This window comes from Myodes glareolus, chromosome 3 (genome assembly GCF_982192425.1).
Source record: "Myodes glareolus chromosome 3, mMyoGla1.1, whole genome shotgun sequence".
Classification (NCBI taxonomy): Eukaryota; Metazoa; Chordata; class Mammalia; order Rodentia; family Cricetidae; genus Myodes; species Myodes glareolus.
The window spans coordinates 78,027,253-78,054,438 of NC_142028.1; the positions used below are offsets into that span (position 1 = coordinate 78,027,253).

Here is a 27,186-nt window from a genome sequence, read left to right on the forward strand (position 1 = left end):
GGCAGTTGCTGATTTGCTACAGCTGGGGCTATAACTCACTGTTTGCTTAGCATGTGTGAAGGTTTAATTCCTAGCACTAAAAAGAGAGAGAAGTCAGGGATACTGGTGCATGCCTGTAATTCCAGCACTTAGGAGGTGGAGGCAGGCAGATCAGAACTAGCTTTAGCCATATGATATTATAGCTCACATAATTGATCTTGTCTTAAAACGTCTGAGAGGCATTGGGAGATGGAGGCTGGAGAGATGGCTCAGTTCTGGCCTCTCTTCTAAAGGACCTGGGCTTCATTCCTAGCATCCACACGGTGGTTCATAACCACCTAGAACTCCAGTTCCAGGGGATCCGACATCCTTTTCTGGCCTTCACAGGTACCAGACATGTATGGTACGCGAACATATACACCAGCAAAATACCCATACATATACTTTTATTTTTTGAGACAGGGTTTTTCTTTGTGTAACCACCCTGGTTTCCTAGAACTCACTCTGTAGATCAAGCAGGCCCTGAACTCAAGAGATCTACCTGTCTCTGCCTCCTGAGTCCTGGAATTAAAGGCATGCGCCACCACTGCCTGGCGTAAAAAATTTAAATAATAATAAAAGAAGACCTGGGGAGGGCAGGTGGGAGAGTGAGAGCTAGAGATGACGGATAGATAGATATATAGTCTTACGTTCAAGTGTATCACTAGTTACTTGTGTCTCTGTGACCGCACACCTGACAGACAGCTTAAAATAAGGATTTACTTGGGTTTGTGCTTTCAGCAGGTGGCCTGGCAGAGTTCACAGCAGCTGGATGGTGGTAGCTGAGGCTTGTTCACACTGAAGCCATGGATCAGGAAACAAGAGTAATCTTGAACTAAAAGCTGGCATAATGTTTAAGGCCTTGCTTGCTGACTTACCTTTGCCAGCTCCCAAAGTATTGCCACCAGCCATGGACCAAGTGTTCAAACACAGGCGCCTGTGGGGTACCACAACGTTACAAGATTCAAATAGAGAAACACATACATCAATAAGAGTTTATGGCTAAAATATGTATCGTTTATTTGTTCAACAGTTGAGTTTCTTTTGTGGTTCACGTCATGTCCTTGGCACTGAGAATAAAGATAAATCCTGGCCCTCAGGGAGCTCACAGTCTAGTGGGGTAAACACACAAAAATAAATATAATGCAATGTAACTAGGGTACACAAAGGGACTACTAAAAAGACAGAGAACAGAGGAATCTAAATCCTTTGTGAATGTCTGTAGGTGAGAAAAGACCCATCTAGTGGACATTTTCATAAGAGACAAGGCAATGGCTCACAAAAGCTCACTAAATTACCCATATCAGAATTACCTAGAATACATACATACTAAAATGTAGGTTCTCAGGGCTTTCTGCATTCAGCCAGCGTAGGGACCCAGGAACTGCATCTTAAAGTGCTCTTAAGTGATTCTACTGCATCTCAAGTTGAGAACCAGTGAGATAAAATTTTTTGTAATCTCTGCATTTGAAATGTTGACTTAACTTTCTTCCTGTCTGGCGGTGGGAACCAAACGCAAGGCCTGATGCATGCTAGGAACATAGTTCCACCACTGAGCTATTCCTAGCCCCTGTGTTGGTCTTTAATGAAGAAGTAAAGAAAAAGAAGAGATCCAGCATGCACTGAATTCTATTGTAGTGTATATAGAAGCTTACTGAAGTTTCAAAATAATCCAACGAGGTAGATATCATCCCCATGTTCAGAAGAAAGGTAAGAATTAGAGTTTAAGTAATTTATCATTAACAAGCTAAGAAAAGTAACGCTGCTATAAGAACCAAATTCAATGAGCTCCAAAGTCCACCTGAGAAATAGCATGCTGGAATCAGGGAACACATTTACAGACTAACTGCTATGGTTTTCATTTATTTGCTAGATCTCTTTGGTAAAATAAATATTAACAACAGTCAGATGGCACCTTATCCGACTGTATCTGATATAATTACCCATGGATACACCATCCTTCTTTGGCACGATGGAGCTGAGGTTAAAGCTGGGAGGAGTATGACATGAACAGCTAGTTTTGCTTTTTTCATCATCATCATCATTTTTTTTTTAATCTGCTAGTAGTGGTGTCATGAAGATGTTCTATGACTAAGAACTGGGTCTATCTGGAGAGAAAAACAAACAAAGCTGGATACCCACAAGAGCAGCCCCACCCAAGGCTGAGTCTCGAGACTTATATCACCCAGAAGCGTGGAAGGCATTTAAGGAAAACTGCAGAGTTGACAGCACTCAAGTTCTTAAAATGCAGACCATTGGAACCATGGTGGGTCTAGAAGCTGCATCAGAAAACACTCAACCTTTAGAGAAACTGAAAGCACAGCACAGCGTCTCCAGGTTAAAGAAACACTATGTTTCTCCACCCAGAAAATATTGGGATGGTCAACCCTACTGTCTTAGCTACTATTCTACTGTTGTGAAGAGACACCATGACAAGGCAAATTTCATAAAAGAAAGCATTTAACTGGGGCTGGCTTACAGTTTCAGAGGCTCAGTCCATTGCCATCACTGCAGAGAGCATGGCAGCAGGCAGGAGTGATACTGCAGAAGTAGCCGAGAGCTACATCCTGACCTGCATGCACAGGCTTTTAAAACCTCAAAGCCCCTCCCCCACTGCCTCCAAGGCCACACCCCTTAATCTTTCTAATCCTTTCAAATGGTTCTGCTCCTTGGTGACTAAGCCTGCAAATATATGAGCCTATGGGAGCCATTCTTATTCAAACCACCATACCTACTTAAAAAGCTTTGAGAAGCCCACTCTAAAAATATCTGTAATGAAGAAAATATATATAGACATAAACTGAAAATACTACTTAACTTTCTATTCACCATGCTTGGTGGCATCTAACATCAGACTGGAGTGGCAGATTAAGGTGGAGCACATTAGATGAGAGGTGTGGGACAGGGACTGGCAATAACACTGGGAGACACCTGAGGCTTTGAGTTCATAAGGCTGGTGTGGACCCACCATTCTTTTTCACCAATGAACCTGGAGCTAGAGTGATACATGTCCTTCTGGTGGAGAATAACTTGCTTATTTGTGACATTTCAAGAAATCACTGAGCCCCAAGAAGAGTTCTGATAAAATTAACCCACAGCTCTGATGCCACCAACGGCGCACAGCTGAGTTTCCACTATTTTGTGTAGCAAAGACTGAAAACCAGACTTTACAGCTACATTCCCCACACTCAGTCTAGAAACATTTGCTTCTACCCACATTTTCATTTTAAAATCATGCAAATCTGGGATGATCTTATAAAAAGATTTTATTTACACTGAATTGATTCGTTAGCTTCTCACAGGCAGAGTTGAGGGAGCAGGGCCAAAAGCGATGGTTTAACAGTGTGCAGGCAATGTATTTGTTTATTATTTCAGGTACTTGTACCTGCAATCGCTTAGTTGCACTGAAGGCAACTCTGGAGGGGCATCTAGAAGTCTTTACTTTGAGGAGAATAGCAAGTTGTGTTGAATCTGGCCAGGATTCTTGGGCTGTTCACTGGTGCAGGGAAAGAATACACAAAGCCAACATCTCTAAGACCCTCAAGATTATTGCTACAGGTTTAGGAAGACAGAACTGGGAGCTATGAAGTCAAAATGGCCAGAATGCAACTTCACTGTTACACTGAATAAATCCCAGTCAATAGTCTTGCAGATCCCTGAATATTTCTTGTTTAAATGCCCAGAAACACAAAAAAGGAACCCTTAGAGTGAGAGGTAATTATCAAAGTATTTGTATACCTTCGTTCTGAGTATCAAGTATTAGGGCTCATGCCCACAATCACTTCTTGTAGTAGCATACATGGTAACTCTGTACAGACTGCTTTTTGCGTTGAACTCTGGAGGTCAAGGGTTTGGGTGGACTTTAGGCTATCCGGGACTGAGTAAACTCTGCGAAGGGTCAATCCAGATATCTCTTAAGTCTTATCCTGATTCTGGGCACATTTCAGTTCTGCTCCAAGTCCACTTTGCTCCAATTCGGCGATGACAGACATATATTTGAACTCATTTGGTCTGAAGTTAAAGGTTTCTACTAGCCCAAAAATCTCCTTCCGATCAGTGGCATAGAAGAGTTGAACCTGATTGGCGATGCACTGCGCCTCAGCAACATTCTGCAAGGCAATGAGAGGAGTGAGGCACCTTTCCGCAGAGGACCAAAGAAAGCTCTGTGCCTGAGTTCGTGGTGGAGACACTGTTCTTAGCTTCTCTGACTCCCTGACTTCTCAAGTCTTGGCTAGACGTTCCTTCCTCATGTAAGCAAGGCACCTTGTACACCTGTCATCGCTTTCTCTTATTTGTCACTTTTGGTCTGTACTCTCTAATTTAAATTCCTCAAAGATACAGACATCAAGGCTTGTTCGTATGTTCCTATACATAGTGACATGATGTTTGCTAGGTAAGTTAGTTCATATGTTCACAGCTTCTCTTTTTATTTAGTTCCTAAATAGACATTACATTCATCTGAGGAAGAGGGTAAAAAGCTACCCAGCTCTAAGAATCAGTTTGCAAGTACTAAGTTTCTGACTAATTAGATACCCTTGAATAAAACCTATTATTGATGGTACCCCAGTCAGGAACACAGTATCAAAGCCAGATGTGATGGTTATAAAATGTCCACATTTTGAGAGGTGTGGTACAGGGACCAGCAATAATACTGGGGAACACCTGGGGCTTTGAGTTCATAAGGCTCGTATGGCCACCATTCTTTTTCACCAATGAACTTGAGCTACAGAGTCATACACATACTTGTGTATGTATCACTTTGGTACATATACCTCTTTTGGAGAGTCCAATCTCCATTCTGAGTGTGAGGCTGTACTTAACGAGTTGCGTCTAACAACTGGATCATTAAAGAATATGTCTTGAATCACTTGTTCTGGGGAAAGTTATCAAGAAGACATTCAAGTAGGCCTGCAGAAAAGCCAATGTGTTCAGGAAAAAAATGGATCCTTAAGCCCAGTCAATCTTCAGATGACTGCATTCCTACCAACATCCTGACAGCAACCTCATTAGATTCAGCCAGGATCACCCAGATAAGCTGATCTCCACACATGTGGTGTAGTTGTAACCTCTCTCTATCATGCATGTATATACACATGCAATAATAGGAGCTGCCCTCTGATCTCTACACATGTGGTGTAATTGTAACCTCTCTCCATCATACATGTTTATACATGTGCAATAATAAGAGCTGCCCTCTGATCTCCACACATGTGTGATGTGGTTGTAACCTCTATCGTACACATGTATACACGTACAATAACAGTAAATAAAATGAAAGGAAAACAATGAACTGAAATAACTACTGTTTTCTACATATTCTATAGTTCTAGCTGGCCAGAAATATTTATCTATTATTACTCAAACTTGAAAAAAAATCACTTGAAAAATGACTGCCTAAAGTATGCTATGTGAACCTGGACTTAGCTCAGTGCAAGGTCTAAGTTCAACTCTTAGCACTGGAAGAAGAAAAGTATGCTATGCCTAGCTGTAGAATGATGTGCTATGGGATAATGCTATTATTGAGACCTTTAATGAACTCTCGTGGATTCACATAACAACGATGCAGATAAATTTATAAATACCAGAGGCTGAGCTTCTTGTCTCTGTATGTTGTACTTCTTCCTATAAAGCATTCAGTTAAACCTTTATTTTTTAAATTGGGGCTGGAGAGGTGGCTTGATGGCTAAGAGCATGTATTACTTCGGCAGAGAACTTGAGTTCAATTTCCAGTACCCATGTTGAGTGGATGACTCTAGCTCTAAGGATATCCAATGAGGGCACTTGCACTCACATGCACATACTCACACTCAGACCTACATATATACACATAATTAAAAATAATAAGGTAAATCTTTGAAAATTGCATTTTATTATGTGTATATATTAGCAGGTATGCCATGGTTTATCCATTGAAGGTCAGGAACAAGTTCCAAGAGTTAGTTCTTTTCTTCGACCATGTGGGTCCTGGGAGACTGAACTCAGGTCATTAGGGTTGGTGATGGGTGCTTTATCTGCTGAGCCAAGTGCAGAGGGATCTCACAGTCAATGTGGTTTGTACAAGGTAAATGAATATTGTCTGATATGTTGTCAAATGTTATAAATCCAGAAAAAAAGGCTAAAAAACAAAAATCCCATCCTCCAAAACCTTAATGATGCTAAAATTGCACCAGTTTGAACCTACCAGAGCGAAGTGATAGAAACAGAACCAAGAAAAAGTTTCTTTCCTCTGACCTCTAGAATTCACTGAAACATGGTCAGACACCATGTTTTGCTGAAGACCAAAAAATATAGAACAGTCTGTAAGTCCTATTTCTGTTTCTTTGCCATAAATAACGATATCTTCCCCAAATCTCAGTCTGAAACACTTGCACTTTGTCTATTATTTTTTACCTTCCTAGTTCACTGCAAACTCTTAACAGCCTGCAGCTGAAGTCCACAGTTCTTAGTGTATCTGTCTTCTCACTTCTCCCTTATCCAGCCTTACTCTCCGGTCAACAAGTGTAAGCAAGCTTCTTTTTGTATTCATTCTAAGCTTCTTTGCCCCTCAATTACATCATTACACCACATGGCTGAGCCAGTCAAATCTGACATCCTCTCCGTGTATGTATTTACACAAATTCTCTTTTCCATTCCCTAGACTGTGGTTTATAAACACTTTCTGTAAACAGTAAACATTTTAGGCTCTGGGGGCCATAAGTTCAAACTACTCAACTCTGTTGCAGAACTAAAGCAATCTTAAGTAATATGTAAATAAAACTTCCCTTTTCTTTTTGACTTGAGACAGGGATTCTTTATGTAGTTCTTGGTTGTCCTGGATCTTGATATTCAGATCCACCTGCCTCTGCCTCCTAAGTGCTGGGATTAAAGGTTTGTATCACCATGGCCGGCATACTATCTCTTTTTGACTCAAATATCTAACTCTGTTCTTACATGTTTACTCTAAGCTGAAGGCCTTTCTTTCTTTCTCTCTCTCTATATATATAATAATCTGGCAAGAACTTCCACAAGCTGCCACTAACCATTCATCTAACCTTCCACATCCACGCCCTCATATCCTGACTTCTCTTAGTTAATATACTCTAGGCAAAGATTAAACACTCATTTCCAGACTTGTCTATCCAGAATATTACTCCTTTTTCTATATGACTAATATTTTTCCCTACCATATTTTCCATATATTTATTCGATATTTAAAATAAAAGACATTCTTGTTCCCACTTCTTTCCTCCATCCAACACTATTCTTTCTTTCCCCTGAAAGCATTAATGTATATCCTTCCTAATTTTTCTTCCCATCATTCTTAAATTTAATTATGTTTATTTATAGTGATACCATTCCCCTGAAACTGTTCTTATAAAGGTCACCAAATAGTTTCATGTCTATAAAATCTAGTACACTTTCAGTTTTTATTTCATTTGCCCTATAAGCAGGTTAGAGTGACCAACTAGACACTCCCTTTTGCTTTTACAACACTTTATCTTTATTTCCAGGCGGTCTACCATCTTAATCTCACTCATATTACAACTGTTTTTTTTTAATTTTCTGATATTTCTTCATCTGTCAAGGACTTAGTTCTTATATCTTTTCTCTTTTACATCCTCATTTATTTTCTTGGTATTTCATTCAATCCACAGTTTTAAAAACAACCCACATACTAGACCTGGGTCACTTTTCCAAACACCAGGCTCAGGTATCTAACTGTACACACTACATAGATAACTAATAGGCATCTCAGATTTAACAGTCTAAAACTGAGGTCTTCTCAAAACTATTTTTTTCTGCAGTCTTATCTCAATTAACGGTAAATACATATTTATAAATAAGATTCTGGATCAGTGACTTCCAGCTGACTGTGATACAAAAACAGTTTAGGAGGAAGGAAAAATGGGGGAAATAAAACTGAGTAGTTTAGGAATAACAGTCAGGGAGACAGAGACCCCACTGTGCTCCAGGTCTGGAGTCTACTGTTACTGTGAGACAGTAGCTGGCTGAAATCATCCCTTTCTTGCTATATATCTGGTAAAGATGAAGAAGAAATACAAGTGGGTGTTGGAATGGAGGAAGAGGCTTTGAAATGCCCAGTCTTCTGAAGGCATTCTAAACAATCTCTGTCAGACAAATGAAATGGAAACAAGCAAGCATTAGATAGACATAAAACTGTCTCTGGTACCCGGACTCATAGAGAAACACAATGGGCATCATTAGTTGATGGTCTCCCTAGCAACACAACTGGGAATGGAAAAGGAGAGAAGGAAATCCAATGGTGAATGTTCCTATGGACAGGGGAGAGGAAGAAAAAGACACAACTATTACTCTAGTACAACTAGTACTTTTGAACTCATCTTACATTTTAGAAGTCACCTATATGTCCATAATCTTGTTTGAAATCTCCAGGGCCAGATGTGTCTTGGTTTTGGCATTACTGGATTTAAAAAAGGCATAGGTGAAGATAATATGTAACTATATTATGTCTCACAATCAAACACATTCATCCTTCCTTAATAAAATACATAATATTCTCTATTACATGAGAATAATGACTATAAATGACCTCAGATCAATTTAAATGAAAATTTAGCTTCAAAAGAATTTAATGCAGAAAAAATTTGTGATCAAATGAGGATGTGAAACTATTTTCATCATCAGCCTCTAGGCCAGCACTCAGCAGGTAGAGGCAGGCAGGTCTCTGTGAGTCTGAGGCCAGCCTCATCTGCTTAGTGAGATCCAGGATAGCCAGGGCTACATAGTGAGTCCCTGTCTCAAATAAAATAAAATAACCTATTTCCAAGGCCAGTGAGGTAGCTCAGTGGGCTAAGGTGCGTGCTACAAGTTTGATGACCTGAGTTTGACCCCTGGAACCTAGAAGGTGGAAGGAGAAAATGGGCTTCCAGAAATTATTTTTTGACTTTCATACATTCATACATGCACTCGACATTTACCCCTTACCCACAATGTATGTGTGTGCACACATACACGCGCGCGCTCACACACACACACACACACACACACACACACACTTAAAAAGTAAAATGAAACAAACTAGCACCGACAAAGGAAACCATACATTTATCTGTAGCTAACTGTACTTCAACTTAAATGTATACAGACAAGACAAAATTATTTGCAACCATGAGAAACAAAATACACAAAGGTATCTTTCCCTAATCTAGACCTGAGGCATTTACAAGAGTTAGCACCCGCAGAACTACGAGGTAAACCCAAAGAGACAAATGTAGATTCTTACCAGAAATGTGGAATCCATTTCAGCTGTCATCAGCACTATGCCCTTTTCTTCCTTAAGTTCAGGATAGTGATATAAAATCAGCTGGCTGGCTGCTGCATCCCCTCGGGTCTGCACGGAGAAACACTTATCAAAGCTCAATAAGGTACCACCACAACAAACTGCAATTTCAAAGCAACAGAGTCTGGAGGAAATTCTAGCTCTTAATAGCCCTCTGGGTAGCTAGTGAGTTAGAGGACTGGTATGTATGGGCAGGGTCAGGCCTGCAAAGGCATGGTGAACTGACAGTTTTCACGGTGTTATTTGTGTCTTCAATTGGAAAAGATCTGGCTTTTTTCCCAGAGAATGTTTACGAAGGCAGTGAATCCTTCATTGTGGTCATACATTTAAAAACAAAATGGTACAGGCAGCTACCAAGTCAAGTTCTAAAGAAAGCGATGTGCCTGTGTAATTGCCACTTCTATGGACTAGTGCATTTCATCTACTCCCTGTGGTGGCTCTGAAAACTGAGCTCTTTTACACTATAGCAAAGCACTGTAGAGTCTGTGTAAGAGCCAGATTTCTGCTGTGTGGCTTCAAAATATTATCTGGTTGTGGCAGGATGGAGAAGAAAATAGGAATTGTATAACTTCATGAAGAATGATCAGTGATTTCACCAGATTTCAAGTCTCGTCTAGGAAGAGAACCTGAATTTAAAGCCAACTCCTTCATGTAGATGACAGAAAACAGCTCCCAGGGCTTCATCTCTAAAGCTTCAGCAAGCATCCTTTAATTATTGTACCTAACTATTGCTAAGGCAATCTTAACAGTTCATCCTCTTGGTTTCCTCATACATACTTCTAATATACTGATAATGCTGCCCACAAGATATTAGGATACAATATGCTAATATACAATATACTGTAGTATACTATATAATATACTAACAGTTTATTATGAAATACATATGATAATATCACAGACAGGCATACACTTCTCAATCCATGTAAGAAAGAAAGCATTAGAGACTTGTAGTTTAAATAAAAATGTCCCCTCAAGGCTCAGGTATTTGAACACTTGCTTTCCAGTTGGTGGATACTTGCTTTCCAGTTGGTGGCACTATTTGGGGAAAGTTATGGAACCTTTAGGAGGTGGAGCCTTGCTGGAGGAAGAACATCTTGTGGGCAGAGGGACGCTGTGAGAGTTTATAGCTTCACCTATTTCCAGTTTGCTCTGTGCTCTATGTCTATGGATGAAGAGTGATCTCTGAGCTTTTGGCTCTGGCCACTTGCTATCAGCCTCCCCATCCACTGTGGAGTCTCCCTCTGGAACTGTAAGTTCAAATAAACCCTCTCTTCCATAGTTGCTTCTGAAATGATATTTTATCTCAGCAACAGAAAGCAAACAAAGACAGAGATACAATTCGAGGATCCTTCTGTATCCCTTTCCAGTCCCATTTTAGAGTTAACATCTACTCTGTATTTGGCTTTCTCTTTTATATACTTCTCCATGAAATAACTTCCTTCCTTCCTTCCTTCCTTCCTTCCTTCCTTCCTTCCTTCCTTCCTTCCTTCCTTCCTTCCTTCCTTCCTTCCTTCCTTCCTTTTCTCATAGATCTACAGGATCCAGCAGAGTTTTCAAGACAATGGTAAATATGTAAGTTTATAGACTTTGGAGTCAGTCAACCTGGACTCAATGTAGCTTATTAACTTCCCTAAGTTCATTCTCTTCTTTATAAATAGAAATAATAACAGTAACCAATTCATTTGAGGATATTAAATGACAAGTAAAAAATACCCATATTTGTTGCAAGAGGTTGCTAGTTTGTTCCCTGCTCTCAGCCCCAAAATAACCACACAGAAACTGTATTAATTAAATCACTGCTTGGCCCATTAGCTCTAGCTTCTCATTGACTAACTCTTGCATCTTAATTAACCCATTTCTAGTATTTTATATATTTACCACAAGGTTCGTGGCCTACCAGCAAGGTTCTGCCTGGCGTCTGTCTCTGGCAGTGCTACATGGCTTCTCTCTGACTCTGCCTTCTTTCTCTCAACATTCAGTTTAGTTTCCCCCACCTACCTAAGTTCTACCCTATCAACAGGCCAAAGTAGTTTCTTTATTCACCGATGGTATTCACAGCATACAGAGGGGAGTCCCACAACACCTCCCCTTTTCTGTTTAAATAAAAAGGAAGGTTTTTAACTTTAACATAGAAAAATTATATATAACAAGACAGGTATCAAGCAAGAATTAGTTACAATATCTATATCTACTTGATCTTTTATCATAACTAAGAGTTAGCCAATGAGAAGCTAATGGGCCAAGCAGTGATTTAATTAATACAGTTTCTGTGTGATTATTTCGGGTCTGAGCTGCCAAGCAGCTGGGAAACAAACAGGTGGCCTCCTCCTACAAATTGGTACCCAACGTGGCTGACTAAATCCACATAAAACCTGAGAAAGCTTAAAAAGTAATTTTAGACACAAAAGAACAGAGTTAAGCATTGCTTCTTGGTAGCCAGCATTTTGCTGATGGCATGCCACAGCTCCTTTAAGAGAGATTTTCCTGACTCAGCGATAGAAGAAAAAAAGCAATATCGTTTTGAAATGTCGGCTTTCTAGGCTGTGCTGCCAGTGCGAACTCTGACTCTTTCTGGAGGTCCGACTATGAAACATTTAAATGGGGTTTGTGAACAGAGTGCTACAACTTGCTTAATGGCAACAAAGACTGGCTATGTGCTTAAAAATGGGGCTGTAAGCATGGCTCTCAGAGGCAGCAAACAGATCCGCCAAGCTGGACTGGGCGGGGCAAGCAGGCAGTGACACTGCCTAGATTTTTAAGAAGCACTTATCATTTTAAGAAGCAGTCCTGGTCAGAAAATAATTATAAATATACAATAAGGACAATAAAGACAAATTCAGATGGAAAAGAGTTCTAAATTGTCAAAATATTGGATGTAGATAGGCTTGGGAGAGAAAAGAAAAAGCATATAGACAGTTATAAAAAGAAGTAAGTGGTTTTTTTAAAAAAAGGCAAAGTCTTTAAAGAGACAGAGCACAGACAATCATAGATTAAAGGAGTAAAGATAATAAATATTAAAAAGTAATATATTTGAAACAAATAAGCCACATAAAGATACACAGAGAGTCTGGATTATGTATATTATTGTGTTTTCTTTGAATTTTTTGACTGTGAAGAAGCTAAGTAATCAACATATATACTTTAAAGGTATCTTGTCTTCAAAATTTCGGTCTAAGGATATGTTGCTTTGGAAAACAGGTTCTTCTTTTGTTTCCACAGATAAGAACCTGTGGATTGCTTCCAGACTAATATGATTTGATAGACCAATACCCCCTGAAAGGTTTCCATGAACACCCCCCAAAAATTACTTTGCCCAACTGCTAACTGAGATGTACCTAGCACACAGGATATACCATGAAAGACCTGATTAACAGCACCCCAATCAGCAGGAAGTAGTCTAGAGAACTACACCCAAATCCCAAATAGTATTTATAAATATTTCAACAATATTTGCTATATGTTTAATATGCAATAAAGATTTGCATTGGTATGGATCTTGGTTTACTGATACAAATTTAAGGTCAATTTTGTTATACTGTGTATATATATGTATATATGTGTATATATATATATATAATTTCTGCTCTTGATTAAGGTATTGTGATTATACAGCTCATTTAAAAAGGTATTGTGGGGGGCTGGAGAGATGGCTCAGAGGTTAAGAGCACTGACTGTTCTTCCAGAGGTCCTGAGTTCAATTCCCAGCAACCACATGGTGGCTCACAGTCATCTATAATGAGATCTGGCGCCCTCTTCTAGCATGCAAGCATACATGGAAGGAATGTTGTATACATACTAAATAAATAAATCTTTAAAAAAAAAAGGTATTGTGTTTGTACAGCTCATTTAAAAATGTAATGTATAATTAAGAAATAGAGGTTAATAGATAGTCATCTATAATAGTCAAGCTTGTACTCATGCTAGTTAGATTTTCTAGATGTACAAGAGATGTATTTCAGATAGATAGGCATTCTTCAAACCTTTCAAAGACTACAGAATATGGCATTTAAAATGTTTAAGAATTTAGGACTTTTCATTACAATGAGACACATCTGCTCCTGGAAACACCAATCTACATCAAGAAGAAGATGGACATCGAAGAGGCTCCTTATGGAGTTGGTTAGCCATTTAGGCAAGAAACTGCTGTTTCCTGGACTGCTTTATGAACTGGACATGCAGGACCTGCAGAGAAATGACTGCTGAACTTGCCTAAAGGTGAGGCCATCCTTCAGGATTCCTGCTTCATGAAAGAGTCTGCTAGACATTCTGCAGAACACAGAAAAATATGACTGACAAACTGCCAATATAGGCAGACCTGTCTTTGAAATTTCCTGCTTCATGGAAAAGTCTACTGGATACTATGGGCCTGTAGACTGAAGATGGATGCCCCAATAGTACAGAAGAATTTTGGGTGACTGTTCAGGCAGCGAGATGTCTCTCTCATTTCTAGAGTTTTGGAAGTTGCTTACAATGCATGTCCTGTTTACTTAGATAATATTATATCCTTCTGCCGTCTTTGATGAAGTTGAAGAATTGATAGTTATAGTTTTTCTTAGTTATGATAAAAGATAAAGTAGAAATAAATATTGTAACTATAATTCTTGCTTGATACTTGCTGTTATATGTAATTTTACTATGTTAAAGCTAAAACCTTCCTTTTTTCATTTAAACAGAAAAGGGGAGAAGACAAAAGAAGACAACAGTGAAGCAGGAGAAAAGTATACGGACTTCAAATTTCTGGTATTAAGTGAGGCCTAGAAAACTAACCTAAGTTGTCAACATATGACAGCTCATCAGTGCATAGCAAGTACTGCTGAAGTCAGAAGACACTGGACCCCAGCCCCAGGAAGGCTTCTAGTGCCCCCTGTGTTGTGTAGGGCATACATGACCTACCTGAATATTTATAAGAGCAGTGAAGTGGAGTTCAGTACCCGTCCACTGTCCAACGAAGAACTCATAACCATCTCTTCTTGGTAGTGCACAAAGGAACTGTGGGAAACAGAAAAACAAGCAGATAGATGGACAAATGAAGTCATTTTCAATGTTTAATCACTTGTACCACTCTATTTCTTCAATGTCTGGCTTTTAAATTTTTCTTCCTTTCTCCCTTCTCCTCCTCCTTCCTTCCTTCTTTTCTCTGCCTCCTCCTTCCTTTTTTTTTTTTTGTGGTAAAAGACAATGTTTCAAATATCCCAGGTTGGCCTCAAACTTCCATACAGCCAAGAAAGACCTGATTCCTAATTCTCCTGCCTCTATCTCTCAAGTACTTGGATTAAGCATGTGCTACCACACCCAGTCTATAGGCGTTGGGGATTGAATGTGGGAGTCTATACATGTTAGGTGAAGCAACATACCAACTGACTTATATCCCCATACCATAATGCTTGGCTTTAAAAAAACATTTTTCAAATTATGAAATTAATTATGTGATAGTATAACAAACATATACATTTTCAACATTTCAATGTATTTTCATATACATTTCTCAAACTTATCTAAGAAGGAAAACATCAGAGATGAAATTTGAGGAGGGCTGACATTAAGCGATATTGCTGTCCAACATACAAAAATGATATATATCTCCAGTTTACTTAGGTATTTTTTATTTTCTGCAAGCAATGTTTGGGAAAAACCCTAGCAACCATTGCTCACAAGTTGGCTGTCACATCAGCTATCCATTCCCTTTCCCTGGAGCCTTATGGTGTTTCACTATTTCAACAACAAAATAATCATTTGGTTTTGGCACATAGTATCAGAATAGCATAGGCAAAACTATAAAGAAGAATTCTAATACAGGAACCTGAAGGAGGCAGCAAAGATTAAGGTCTTAGGCACCTTCTAGTATCATTCATTCATTTTTGTTGTTTTGTTTTTTGAGATAAGGTTTTCCTGTAGCTTTGCTGCCTGTCCTGGATCTCATTCTGTAGACCAGGCTGGCCTCGAACTCACAGAGATCCGCTTGCCTCTGCCTCTCGAGTGCTGGGATTAAAGGTGTGCGCCACCCTTGCCTGGCTTATTCATTCATTTATTGAGGCAGGGTCTCTCTATGTATCCCTGGCAGGCCTGGAATTTGCTATGTAGACCGAGTTGAATGGAATTAAAAGTGTGCATTACCACACTGGGCTCTTAGGTGCCTTTTCCTATGAACGTACACTGATAGACTAAGATCCAAATCAGAAAGGCCTACTGTGGTAGAGAGCTAAAACGCCATTTATAAGGATGAAAATATCACTTATCAGACAAATGACATGTGAGGACCTTTGTTAATAGAGCATTATATCATGAGCAGGACTGGTTTGAAACTATTTGGTAGCATTTATAAACAATTCTACATGGTTACCACAGACTTACTGTTGGGCAGGACTGAGCCCGGTTCCAGATCAAATCAAACTTCTCTTTCTGCAAAATAGAAAAGAATAAAATTAACTCACAAATAGGAAAGCATGAAAAGTCACGATCAACTGAGTCTTCCAAGACTGAATTCTAGAGCTCTATTATGGCTGAAAGAGACTTTTAAGTTCTATCATTTACAAATCATCCTTATGACAAAAGGCAGGAAAAGCCAGATGCATGCTTTGCTGCTCATTGCTACAAATTCTGTGTGAAGATGAAGTACTTCATGCTTCAAAGTCTCCAAGGAATCAGCTGAATCCAAGAGAAACTTGAGAAAGCCTGTTCAAACAATAAGTTGGAATGAATGATCTAAAACATAATGACAAGTACAGACTTTAGATTATGGAGTTCATGAAGGCAAGAGTATATATGCGTAGGAGGCTAAAAAACAAAGAATAGGGATTTCTTCATAAACAAAAAGGTCTGGCTTTCCCTCTGTATGCATTTTCCTCCTTAATCTTACACATATGCAAGTTGAAAATATACCTGTTCTTCAGTGTACTTTAAGGCTAGCCTCAAACTCACAGAGACCTATCTATCTGCCTCTGCTCCTATCTCTCAAGCACTGGGATTAAAGGTAGGCACCACCACACCTGGTGTAGAGTAAGATTTAATTTTAACTGGAGAAGACAACTGTATCCTTTCTTAGTCATAGACCTTAAGGGTAAGGCAATGGCCAGTGATCACCTCTAAGACAATTTCAACAACGTAAAACCAAGAAAATGCCACTTGCTAATGGGAAAAAGTGGAGAAAGGCCAGGAGGGAGCTCTAAGTCAGCTCAGGAATCTGCCATTTACAGACAAGAATGCTGGAGGCAGTGTCTTAAATCCCAGTAGTTTGGTTGGAAAATGAAAAGGAAGTAAAATGCATCTGGAAACCACTCAGAAACATGAACTTACACTAGCCTCCCTGGTCAGAGACTCAGAAACATGAACTTACACTAGCCTCTCTGGTCAGAGACTCAGAAATATTTCTGAACCAGGAGGGAAAGCAAAGGTCATAAATACACCACACGGAGCATCCAATCTCTGGTGCTCAGGGCATAATAAAAACTCTTAGAGCTGTAAAGTGTAAGTTCTCAAGATGTCATAAACATAGGAAAAGTCCAGGCAACTGCCCGAGAGGGCTAGAGCGCTGACCTTCATGCTGTAATGCTTCCACTTCCCCTCCAAATTACTTACAGGAATAACTGCGTAGACCGTATCTTTTGCTGAAAAATACTGCTGCCAAATCTGTAATAAATAAATAAAGAAAGAAAGTATCTGTGACATATGAGTCAAGGGATAGTGATAGCTTTCATTGGACGAGTATTACTCTATCTGATAACAGGGAGGAAAACGCTCTGTAATGTTTTTACAACTAGTACATGATTATAACAAATTTAATAGCACATGCTCTTCTGAATGATTAAACTGTACTTCTTTAAAACGGCCTTTCTAAGATTCAGGTTTTAAAAATGTATATGTTTGTGTATACATCACTATTTAGATGCCCCTGAGTCCCCTGAAGTTGGAGTTAGAGGCAGTTGTGAGCCATCTGATGTGGGTTGGAAGCTGAACTCAGTCCTCTGGAAGAGCAGGAAGTGCTCTTCACTTGTGAGTCACCTCTCTAAGCCCCAAACTGTACGTCTTAATAACTCTGGGGGCTGGAGAGGTGGCCCAGTTAACAGCATCTACTGGTCCTGAAGAGAACCTGAGTTTGGTTCTTAGCATCCATCAAGCGACTTATGACTACCTGTAATTCCAGTGTCAGGAGACCAGTGGGATCCCAACTCTCTGGCCCTGCCGGCTCCTGCACTCATGTGTACATACCCCCAGACAAGCAGACAACTGAAAACAATAAAAGGGCCTGGAAAGATGGCTCAGCAGTTAAGAGCACTGGTTGCTCTTGCAGAAAACCCAGGTTCAATTCCTACTGCTCATATGGCAGCTAACAACCATCTGTAACCTCAGTTCCAGGGGATCTGACACTCTTTTGGCCTCCACGGGTACTGCATGCAGATGGTGCACAGACATACACGCAAGCAAAACACCTATACACATAAAAAATAAGATTAAAAAAATAACAAACTCTGTCAAAGAAATTGCCTCTAGATTTCTGAAATAATTGTTCTCAGGATAGATCTTGTTGGTGATAGGTTTTTAGCAGATTTTTTCATCCCTTTCCCAAACCCACACCTCCCCAGTCAACTGTGGGCCTTCTCAGGGAGCAAGGATATGACCCTTTCAGAGTTTAGGGTCTATAGTCAATGGCCTGGGAGGCAAATGGTAGCCCTGATAATTTACTACCTCGGGCAAATCACTGAAACTTCTTAAATAATATCAATAAAACAGCAGTGATGCCAACCTCTCAGGCATCACTGACTGAACCAATAGAACCCTGAGACTGGCAGAATAGACACTAAATATCACGCCAGCTTTTATTGTTATATTTTAGGCAGCTCTTAAAATTCTGCTCCCAGAAAGTCCTACATATCGGGAATAGATAGGGCCTGCTGGGTCTGACTAGAATACAGAGCAGCCACAAGTCCTACCCCTCTGCCTGGCATCAAAGAGGTATATTTCATGATGCAAATACCTAAAAGTAGTGAACAGGTTTACACAGTGTAAAATTAGAAAACAGAGAAAAGGGAAAAAAATCCAGTTTTATAAACCTAAATGAGTTAGTCTTGTAAGGAATATGTTTTTACAATGTATTATACAGACGTCGTACACATGCACAGCACATATACGCTCTGCCTGTACTTTTCCCTCCTATTGATTTTATTATCGCCCGTACCTTTTCACATTACTGGCTTTACTGGAAAGCTTTCATTTTCCCTTCTCTGATTTCCTTCTCCACCAATTCTTCCTACCATTCAAGGCTAAGTTTATATGCTCTCTCCCATGTAATTTTTCTTCATCGCTTCAGTCAGAAGTTTTCCTATGAAATGTTTGCACCTCATATCTCTAATGATTGTGCTGGCTAGTTTTGTGTCAACTTGACAGAAGAAAGTCATTTGGGAGAGGGAGCCTCAGTTGAGAAAATGCTCCCACCAGACTGGTCTGTGGACAAATCTATGGTGCATTTATGTATATGACTCTTGAGCCTGCACACATGTATTTGACTGCATTTGTGCCAGGTTCCTAAGAAGTCAGAAGAGTGTTGGATCCTCTGGAACTGAAGTTACAGATGGTTGTGAGACACCATGTGGATGTTGGGAATCAAACCTGGGTCTTCTACAAGAGCAGTAAAAACAACATAAAACAAAAAACAGGCTGAGCAAGGAAGTAAGCAGTATTTTTTCCATGGCCAACACATTAGCTCCTGCCTCTAGATTACTGCCATTTTGAATTCCTTCCCTGACCTTGCTGGATGACAGACTACAGACTGTAAACTGAAATAAACACTTTCCTCCCCAAGTTGCTTTTGGTCATGGTGTCTTACTGCAGCAACAGAAAACTAAGACAAATATACTAGTCTATGAATACGGTCATTAGCATATGAATGCATCTCCTTCAGTAATTTACAAACCCTCTGTAGGCAAGATATCTGCTTACAGTGGCATTTCATTTGTACTTTAATAAATAAAGCTTTCTCAGAATAAAGATTCCTTCAGAATCACAAATGAGAAAATTTAAGTAAAATGTAACAAAGCCCTTATGACTGTCCAAAAGTCAGAATTATATGCTATTTTCATGGCACTAATTGGATTTTAAAGAACCTCAACATAGTTACTTATTCGCAATATGCAGAAAGAGTTATTTTGCATATTGGAACCACTGAATTTATAACAGATGACACAGAATTGACATAATTATTTATTTAGGTTCAAGATATAATCAGGAATAGGCTTCATTCTACATACATAACACACACCTGATCCCATATGGGTCTGCTAGGCCCTATAGCACAAAGTAATGCAGAAATTGGTCAATTATTGATTAGAAATGTGCTGAAGTTCTCAGAATTTCACAAAAAACATCATGTCAATAGCAAAGGTTTAGAAAAGGACTTTTCCATTACATGGCAACAAGTCAAGAAAATTATAAGGATATATCCTACTTGTTCTTCGTACAACCAAACACCACCACCTGCAGGAAGTAACCCAAAGAGTACTCAAAGGAATGAAATCTGGCAGATGGATGTGTTCCCTTTTGTAGAATTTGGAAAATTAAAATATATACACCACACCATTTATACTTATTCAGGTTTTCAATGGGCAACTGCTTGAGTTCAGAAAAGGCTGATTTGGTAATCACACATATACTAGAAGTTATGGTCATCATGGGTATACCTGCACAAATAAAGACAGACAATGCTCCAGCATATGTCTCTAAGAAAATTAAACAGCTTTTTGCTTATTGTATTATAAAGCAAGTTTCAGGTATACCACACAATCCTACAGGTCAGGCAGTTATAGAAAGATCAAATCAAACTATAAAGGTTATGTTAAATAAACAGAAAGAAATGAAAAAATATTCTCAGAAAAAGATTGCAGAATGCTTTATTAACTTTGAAATTTCTAAATGCTAATGAGAAGGGAACAAAAGCTATGGGAAAACATTGGCTGGTAGAAAAAACTATGGAATTAAACCAGTCGATACACTTTAAAGATGTACTGACCTCAGAATGCAAACCAGGACATGTGCTATATTGGAGAAGGGGTTTTGCTTTTGTTTGTACAGGAGAAGAAAACCTATGGATACTATCAAAATTGATAAAGATTTGATTTGAACAAGAGACACCTTTTAACTAGAAGAGAAAATAGTTCACCAAACATCATGGCCTTTTAATCTGAACTAACCTATAAAACTAAAAAGCTTTTCATTTGATCGGATAATTTGCCAAAAGAGAATCTCCCCAAAATTAGGGTTAGGAAAGGGTTTTGTCTCTGTCTTTTCAGGAGAATACAGGTATTCAGCTAAGGAATCTGAAGACTACTGGACAAATGAGTCATCTGATGAAAAACGAAAAATCATCCAGAAAAAAATGTCCCAAGGAAGAGTAAATTAACTTATTGGTATACCACATTTCCACAGGATAGAATTTCATAAATCTTCCCAAATGTTTGCTTCTGCTGTTCTCTACAGACATATAACACAAATGGTCTTTTTGTAGTTCCAAATCCAATTAAAGATTAAAGCTGACTTTGGAGTTGGAATGTGGCTCTCCTTCTCTAAACACAAGCATGATTATTAAAGTGAAATTCAAAATCTCTGTCTCATGTCAGAAAAGCTACCTGATGTGGGACAGAAAAAAAAACAAAAATTTAAGGGCTATTTTATTGCTACTAATCTCATAATCCTTTGACTTTATATTGACCCTTTGACAGCTTTTCTTAAGGTGTAAAATTTATAAGACTAATATATATATTTTAAATTTTTGTCATGATATTAATGGTCATATAGAGTACTAATTAATTTTAGTAACGATTTCATCTACCTTCTTGTACATGATTTTGGGTTTGAGTATCCATCAGTTTTCTGCAGTGAACCATGAGCATGCCTAATAGTGACCTTTGAAGTCTCTATAAGGAGGATAGGGCCCCACAATGATGATTCCTCCAGGACTATGATAACATCACTGAACTGAAAACACCACCTGAGGATTGGCTTTGGACTATAAAGTGCTCAGAAAAAATTTGAAGTGGCTAGTTTAATAGAATAGGATCCAGCTTAATAGACTACTCTAGCCAGGACTTGATACAAGCCCTGTACTTTCCCATTATGCATAGACTGGACAAAAATAAATAAATATAGCAACCTCTCCCAGGACTTAACAATTAACCCAATTTATTCTTTCAGTATCCTCTAAAGATACTGTCTACCCCAGACAGCAGGAAGTAAATTTAAGAATATAACGGACACATTCCCAAGAGGTGGGTGGATGTTTTTGGTTGTTCAGTAGATTATGGGTATTATAGATATGACAGGATAAAAGGGTAGATTATTAAATCTATTCTGAAAAGAAAAAGGGAGGATATAGATATGATAAGATAAAAAGGTAGGTCATTGAATCTACTTTTAAAAGGCAACTACTAGTTTTAAATGTTTTACATTTGATTGGACCTTTTGTATACTGTATACAAATTTTGTATATTGATACAAATTTAAGACTATTTTTGTTAAAACATACTGTACATACATTTCTAATCTTGTTCAAGGTATTGTACCTATACAGCTCATTTAACAATGTAATGCAAATCTCTAGTCCTTGAAAGCTATTATTACCAACTGTTTAGAATAAGGAAATGCAGGTTAGTAGTTAATTACCTATCACAATCGAATTTGTAGTCACATTAGGTATGTTTTCAAGGTCAAACAAAGATATATTTTATATAAACAGGTTATTTCAAACACTTCAGAGATCTACATTAAGATATTTTAATAACACAGGCTCTTTTTTATGAAAATAAGACATGGCAGAGCCAATCTACTTCAGAGAAGATAATGGGCATCAAAGAAACTCCACAAGGAATTTACTTTCTTTATGGCAAAAGTAAGCCCCTGGGTAAGAAAAGGCCCCTGTCTCAACTGCTGACAGTATGCTGTCCTAATTAAACAAGCAGGACACAAAAGAAAGTGACTGCCAATCACTATCAAGACAAGGAAGAACAGCCTTTCAGAGTATCCTGCTTCATAGAAAAGTCTGTTGGATATGCTGGGCCTGTTGGCTGAAGATCTGTCAGTACCCACATTTTTTGGAAGTTGCTTGCTTGCACTTTCTGCTTACTCAGTTAATATTATTTCCTTCTTGGGTCTCTGAGGGAGATGAAGATTAGATAGTAATAGTTTTCCTTTTTTACTTGTTGCAGAAAGCAAGTTATGATAGAAAGTAAATTAAGGACAAGACTTTGGATTCGCCAAGATAGGATAGATATGGAGTATTTTCTCTGAATTTGCCAAATGCAAATGGACTAGACACTATTGATGTATCTATTGTCAGCATATACTGTATATAGTTATTGTACTTATTGTATATAGTTTTTTATATTAGCTATAGCCTTCTTTTTTATTTTAGACAAAAAGGGGAAATGCAGTGGCATTTCATTTGTATTTTAATAAATAAAGCTTGCCTGAAGATTAACAAAGTAAAACAGCCACACTGGCCAGCCTTATAGACCAGGCAACAATGACATACATCTTTAATCCTAGTAGCCACAATAACACACACCTTTAAACCCAATAGCCACACTAGCTTGCTATAGAAACCAGGTGGTGCATGCCCTTAATCCCAGAACCAGAGAGAATTATAAGATGGGAGGAGACAGCTCTCAGTCTCAGTCTCATTCTGAGATTCCTGGAGGCAAGATTGCCATTTTAGATCGAGGTAGAGGTAAGAGCCAGTGGCTGGCTGTTTTGCTTGTCTTCAGGTTGAACCCCAATTTCTACCTCTGAGTTTTTATTAATTGTGCTTCATCTGCTTGTGCTGTCACCAATGCCCTGCAATCCAACAGTATTAGATGACTGTGATGCTGGGGTATAGCTCGGTGGCAGAGAACTTGCTTCACATACATGAGGTCTTGGTTCAATACCCAGAACTGCTGGAGGATTAAGGTGGGGGTTGCAAGGGGAGGGAATTTGACTTATACTAGGACTTCTTAGCATTTTTCCTCTTGTTACTTCCTTTTTGACTGAGAAATTTGAATATAGGTATATATAAAAGAAAATAGGCATACAAATCAAACATTTACTGATAAATCATAAACATTCAAAATAATTCTCTCACATACATATAATTGCATAATATTGAGAGGGGTATGATTATTTTTAAACAAATAACTGAATCTTGGCTGGGATTTGATATTATAGGATATAAAGATTCTTTAATATGTTTCAGGTTATTTTTTTTAAATTTAAAATTGCCCATGTTGAGAACACTGCTTTGCATAAATATTCATTTTTTAATTCCATGTCTTTAAATTGAGAATAACAGCACCTATTTCCTAGGGTGGACATTAGAATTTAATGAAGAAATACCACTGAAGCAATAAGCATAGTAACTGCTTGTTTTTATTATTGTTTTATTACTATGCTGTTAATTAGCACATACACTTAAAATTATGACTCTTGGAAGTATAAAGAATGCTCAAATAGTTTCATACAGGCTAAAGAGAAAAAAAACCCTACAGGTATAAAAAATGTAACAAACACCAGGCAGTGGTGGCACATGCCTTTAATCCCAGCACTTGGTAGGCAGAGGCAGGTGGATCTCTAAGTTTGAGGCCAGCCCGATCTACAGAGCGAGCTTCAGGATAGCCAGGGTTACACAGAGAAACCCTGTCTCAAGCAGAAAAAACCCCAACAAACAAACAAACAAACAAACAAGAACAACGAAACAAGCCATGCAAATCAAGGTACACAGAATGACCAAGAGGCAGGAGAGATCACGAGTGCTTTCTAGGGGGAGGTTCAGGAAGCGTCTAGAGAAGGTCCTTAGGATGCAATGCTAAGAAAGTGAACACAGGGTTAGGGGGGTGGTTGTCACTGGACATCTGCAAACAAGCTCCCAACACAGTAATTTTTCATTTATTTTAAAACATAGCTATAGCACTTACTCTGTGCCAGGATTTGTTCTGAGTGTTTCACAAATGTTAACTCATTTAATTTTCAAATGGCTCAAGAAGTAGGTCTACAGTAGTTATCACTTTACAGTGGGGAAACTGAGTCCCCCCTCCCAAATTAACTTGTCTAGTCAAATAAGTGACAAGGCTAGGACTTAAAAATGGCAGCTCGTTTGGAAAGTCTCCACTTTAACCAGCACACTATCTTCTCTGCAAGGCAAGCAGACCCTTAAGCGCACTCAGCTACCACTCAGCTACGAAAAGGTAAAGTGGGCGCAGGGAAGGCGACTTGCAGGGCAGCTCTGCTCACCACTATCCATCAGTACTGCCCCAGGGAGCCTGTTTGGAAAGGCAGTACAGTGATCCAGTTCCCGATGATTTAAATAGAATGTGGGCAACAGGAATAAAAAGGAAAGGGTAAGCCTGAGTTGACCAGACATATGAAAGCAAGCCGCATTTCTATGCCACTGCTAGTTATGTGACTCGTCACTCTTTTCATCTGGGATAGAAAATGGTGTCAGAAAAACGTGTGACCTTTTCTGTTCTCAGATGTGCTCACAGAGCACAGACTTCCAGGGAGTATACCTACTTATTTTCATTCATTACCTGTTTTATTTCCTCTGCAGTTTTGTCTTTCACCATCTCAATGTTAAAGATTGAACTGAGAGTCTTGAAAGAAAAAAATAGCAATTAATATTTACAATTAACAACAACCCCAGTTTAATTCTGTCTAAAGCCTTGTAGAAAGAACGTCAGCAGCGAAGCAGACTTCAGTAGGTACAGAATAAGCATTCGACACTCACATGCTCAGAGAATGTGAGTCTCTGCTCCCACACAGGTCTTCACAGTTCTATTCCTGGGGAGTAGCTATTAGGTCATCAAGTGCTCCCCAAATGCTTGTCTCACCAGTGAGTTCTGCAGCACTTTGCAGCTGGTGAGAAAGAAGAAACCCTGGCTGCTGTTCTACCAGGAAGCTCCTTATTTGCAGGATAAAGGACAGGCTACACATGGTGTTTTGATTTTGAAAGTTCCTTTCTATAGAAAGGAGAGCACTCATTTCCTTCCTTCCATTTCTTGTGGCCTCCTTGGACTCACACTGAAGCTAGGGGTCATGTCAAGGACACAAAAATCTAGAAGTATTTCTCATCTCTACTGTTGGAAAAAAAAATCACCTTATACAAAAAAAAATCACTGAGCACAATAAATATGTTCAAATTTGCAGTCTCTTATTATAGATGTCCCATATGACTTCAGACTTGGATTTCTGTATTTAATTAGAAACCTACCTTGTCCTTAGTGAATCCTTTGCTCACAGGCTGTTTCCCTGAGGCATCTGTCTGAAATACATGATGAGACAGGCTATTAAACTATCTTTCCTCATAAAAAAAAAAGAAAAGAAAACCAAAAACCAAATCACAGAAGTACTCAATCTCATTAAGTAATTCTGTACCTAAGAATTCACTTCTATCCACTCTTTATAACACCGTACATACTATTCTAAGAGTTATTGTTTATGTACAATTTTCTTTCCACTAAGATCCTGAAATGCAGAGATGAGAAAGGGGTTGTTAGTAATCACTAAATCCCAGTACGAAAGTTCATTCTAATCTGTGAGTTCCTCCCAATTTCTTTTTGGGCTTTCTGTGATTGGCCCTCTGATTTCACACCAGCCATAGATCAGGTGGGAAATAGAGAGATGTATTTTCTAAAACTAATTATTTCTGATACCACTTCTTGTGGTAGCTGTCCTCAACATTCTAGAGTCTTGCTGAGTTCTTACTCTCTCTATTAATTCAACTTTTGGTGATGGCTAATAGTTCCTGCTACTCTGATTGGACTGAAAAGTGCCCAGGGTCAGTGTGTGATGTCACTTCCTGAGATGATGAGGTCATGAGGGCTCTGACCTGATGAATGGATTAATCTTCTGTTGGATTCATTGTATTATAAAATTGGGAAGTGATGAAGGATGGCTTACCTGAGGAAGAATGTCACTAGGGGCATGTCCTTAGGGGTTCTACTTTATCCTGGTCTCTTCTCATAGTCCCCTTTCTCTGTTTCCTGAGCCCACACCCCAGTTGACAAGATGTGCAGACATATTTGAAACCATGTGCCAGAACCAATCCTTCCTCATTAATCCGTCCATCATTCTGTCACAGAAACTTGGTGACAACTAACACACTTCCTCACTGAAGGGCCGGAAATGACTGAAAGTGGCCCAACCTGGCTGAAGTCACTCCTGAATTTGTTCCATGCATCTCCCAGCTTGGAAGCTTTCAAATTATAGGTTGTAAAATCAATTCAGTGGATTGTCATCAGAATTATTTAGAAAATGAAAAGTAAGAATGCGCCCCCCAGGCATGATGGCTCTGGACACATGGGAGGCCGAGGTGGGGGAGGGCCCAGATGAGACTGGTTTACATGGTGAGAACCAGCCTAAAAATAGAATAGGAATGTATTACATATCATAAGAGCGCTGTCCCATAAAAAATGTGTATGTTATACATGTGTATTCTAAGTAGCAGTGTAAATATATTTCCTACTGCAGGTTATGGTCAAAGAGTTTGAAAAAGCCTTGTCCTGGGTAATTATACATACAGCTTTCCACATGCTTTCTCCAGTTTTGACTGCTCAAGGATCCCAATGGCTAATAATACATTAAGTTCTGATGATACTAGTTCATTCTATCTTTTTTTTTTTAATATTTATTTTGTATATAATATTCTGTCTGTGTGTATGCCCGAAGGCCAGAAGAGGGCACCAGACCTCATTACAGATGGTTGTGAGCCACCATGCAGTTGCTGGGAATTGAACTCAGGACCTTTGGAAGAGCAGGCAAGGCTCTTAACCACTGAGCCATCTCTCCAGCCCCCTCATTCTATCTTTAGTATGATTCTGTGAGATAGGTATTAATAATGCTATTTCTAA

The 27,186-nt window shown here is 38.9% G+C and overlaps 1 protein-coding gene across 3 annotated transcripts in view; it reads right to left on the bottom strand.

The window, feature by feature from the left end:
* Positions 1-1,013: 1,013 nt before the first annotated feature.
* The window catches only part of Atpaf1 (ATP synthase mitochondrial F1 complex assembly factor 1), a 30,314-nt gene continuing 4,141 nt past the window's right edge, over positions 1,014-27,186 (bottom strand). The window contains exons 3-9 of one of the 3 annotated variants that reach the window (XM_048443904.3): positions 25,548-25,598; positions 24,868-24,930; positions 16,898-16,948; positions 15,674-15,721; positions 14,216-14,311; positions 9,263-9,370; positions 1,014-4,127 (exon numbers count right to left, since the gene is read on the bottom strand). In XM_048443904.3, coding sequence (XP_048299861.3) covers positions 3,933-4,127; positions 9,263-9,370; positions 14,216-14,311; positions 15,674-15,721; positions 16,898-16,948; positions 24,868-24,930; positions 25,548-25,598 — 612 coding nt within the window. In that variant the 3' untranslated portion in view covers positions 1,014-3,932. The other 2 variants (XM_048443905.3, XM_087904713.1) reach the window with 2 other exon arrangements.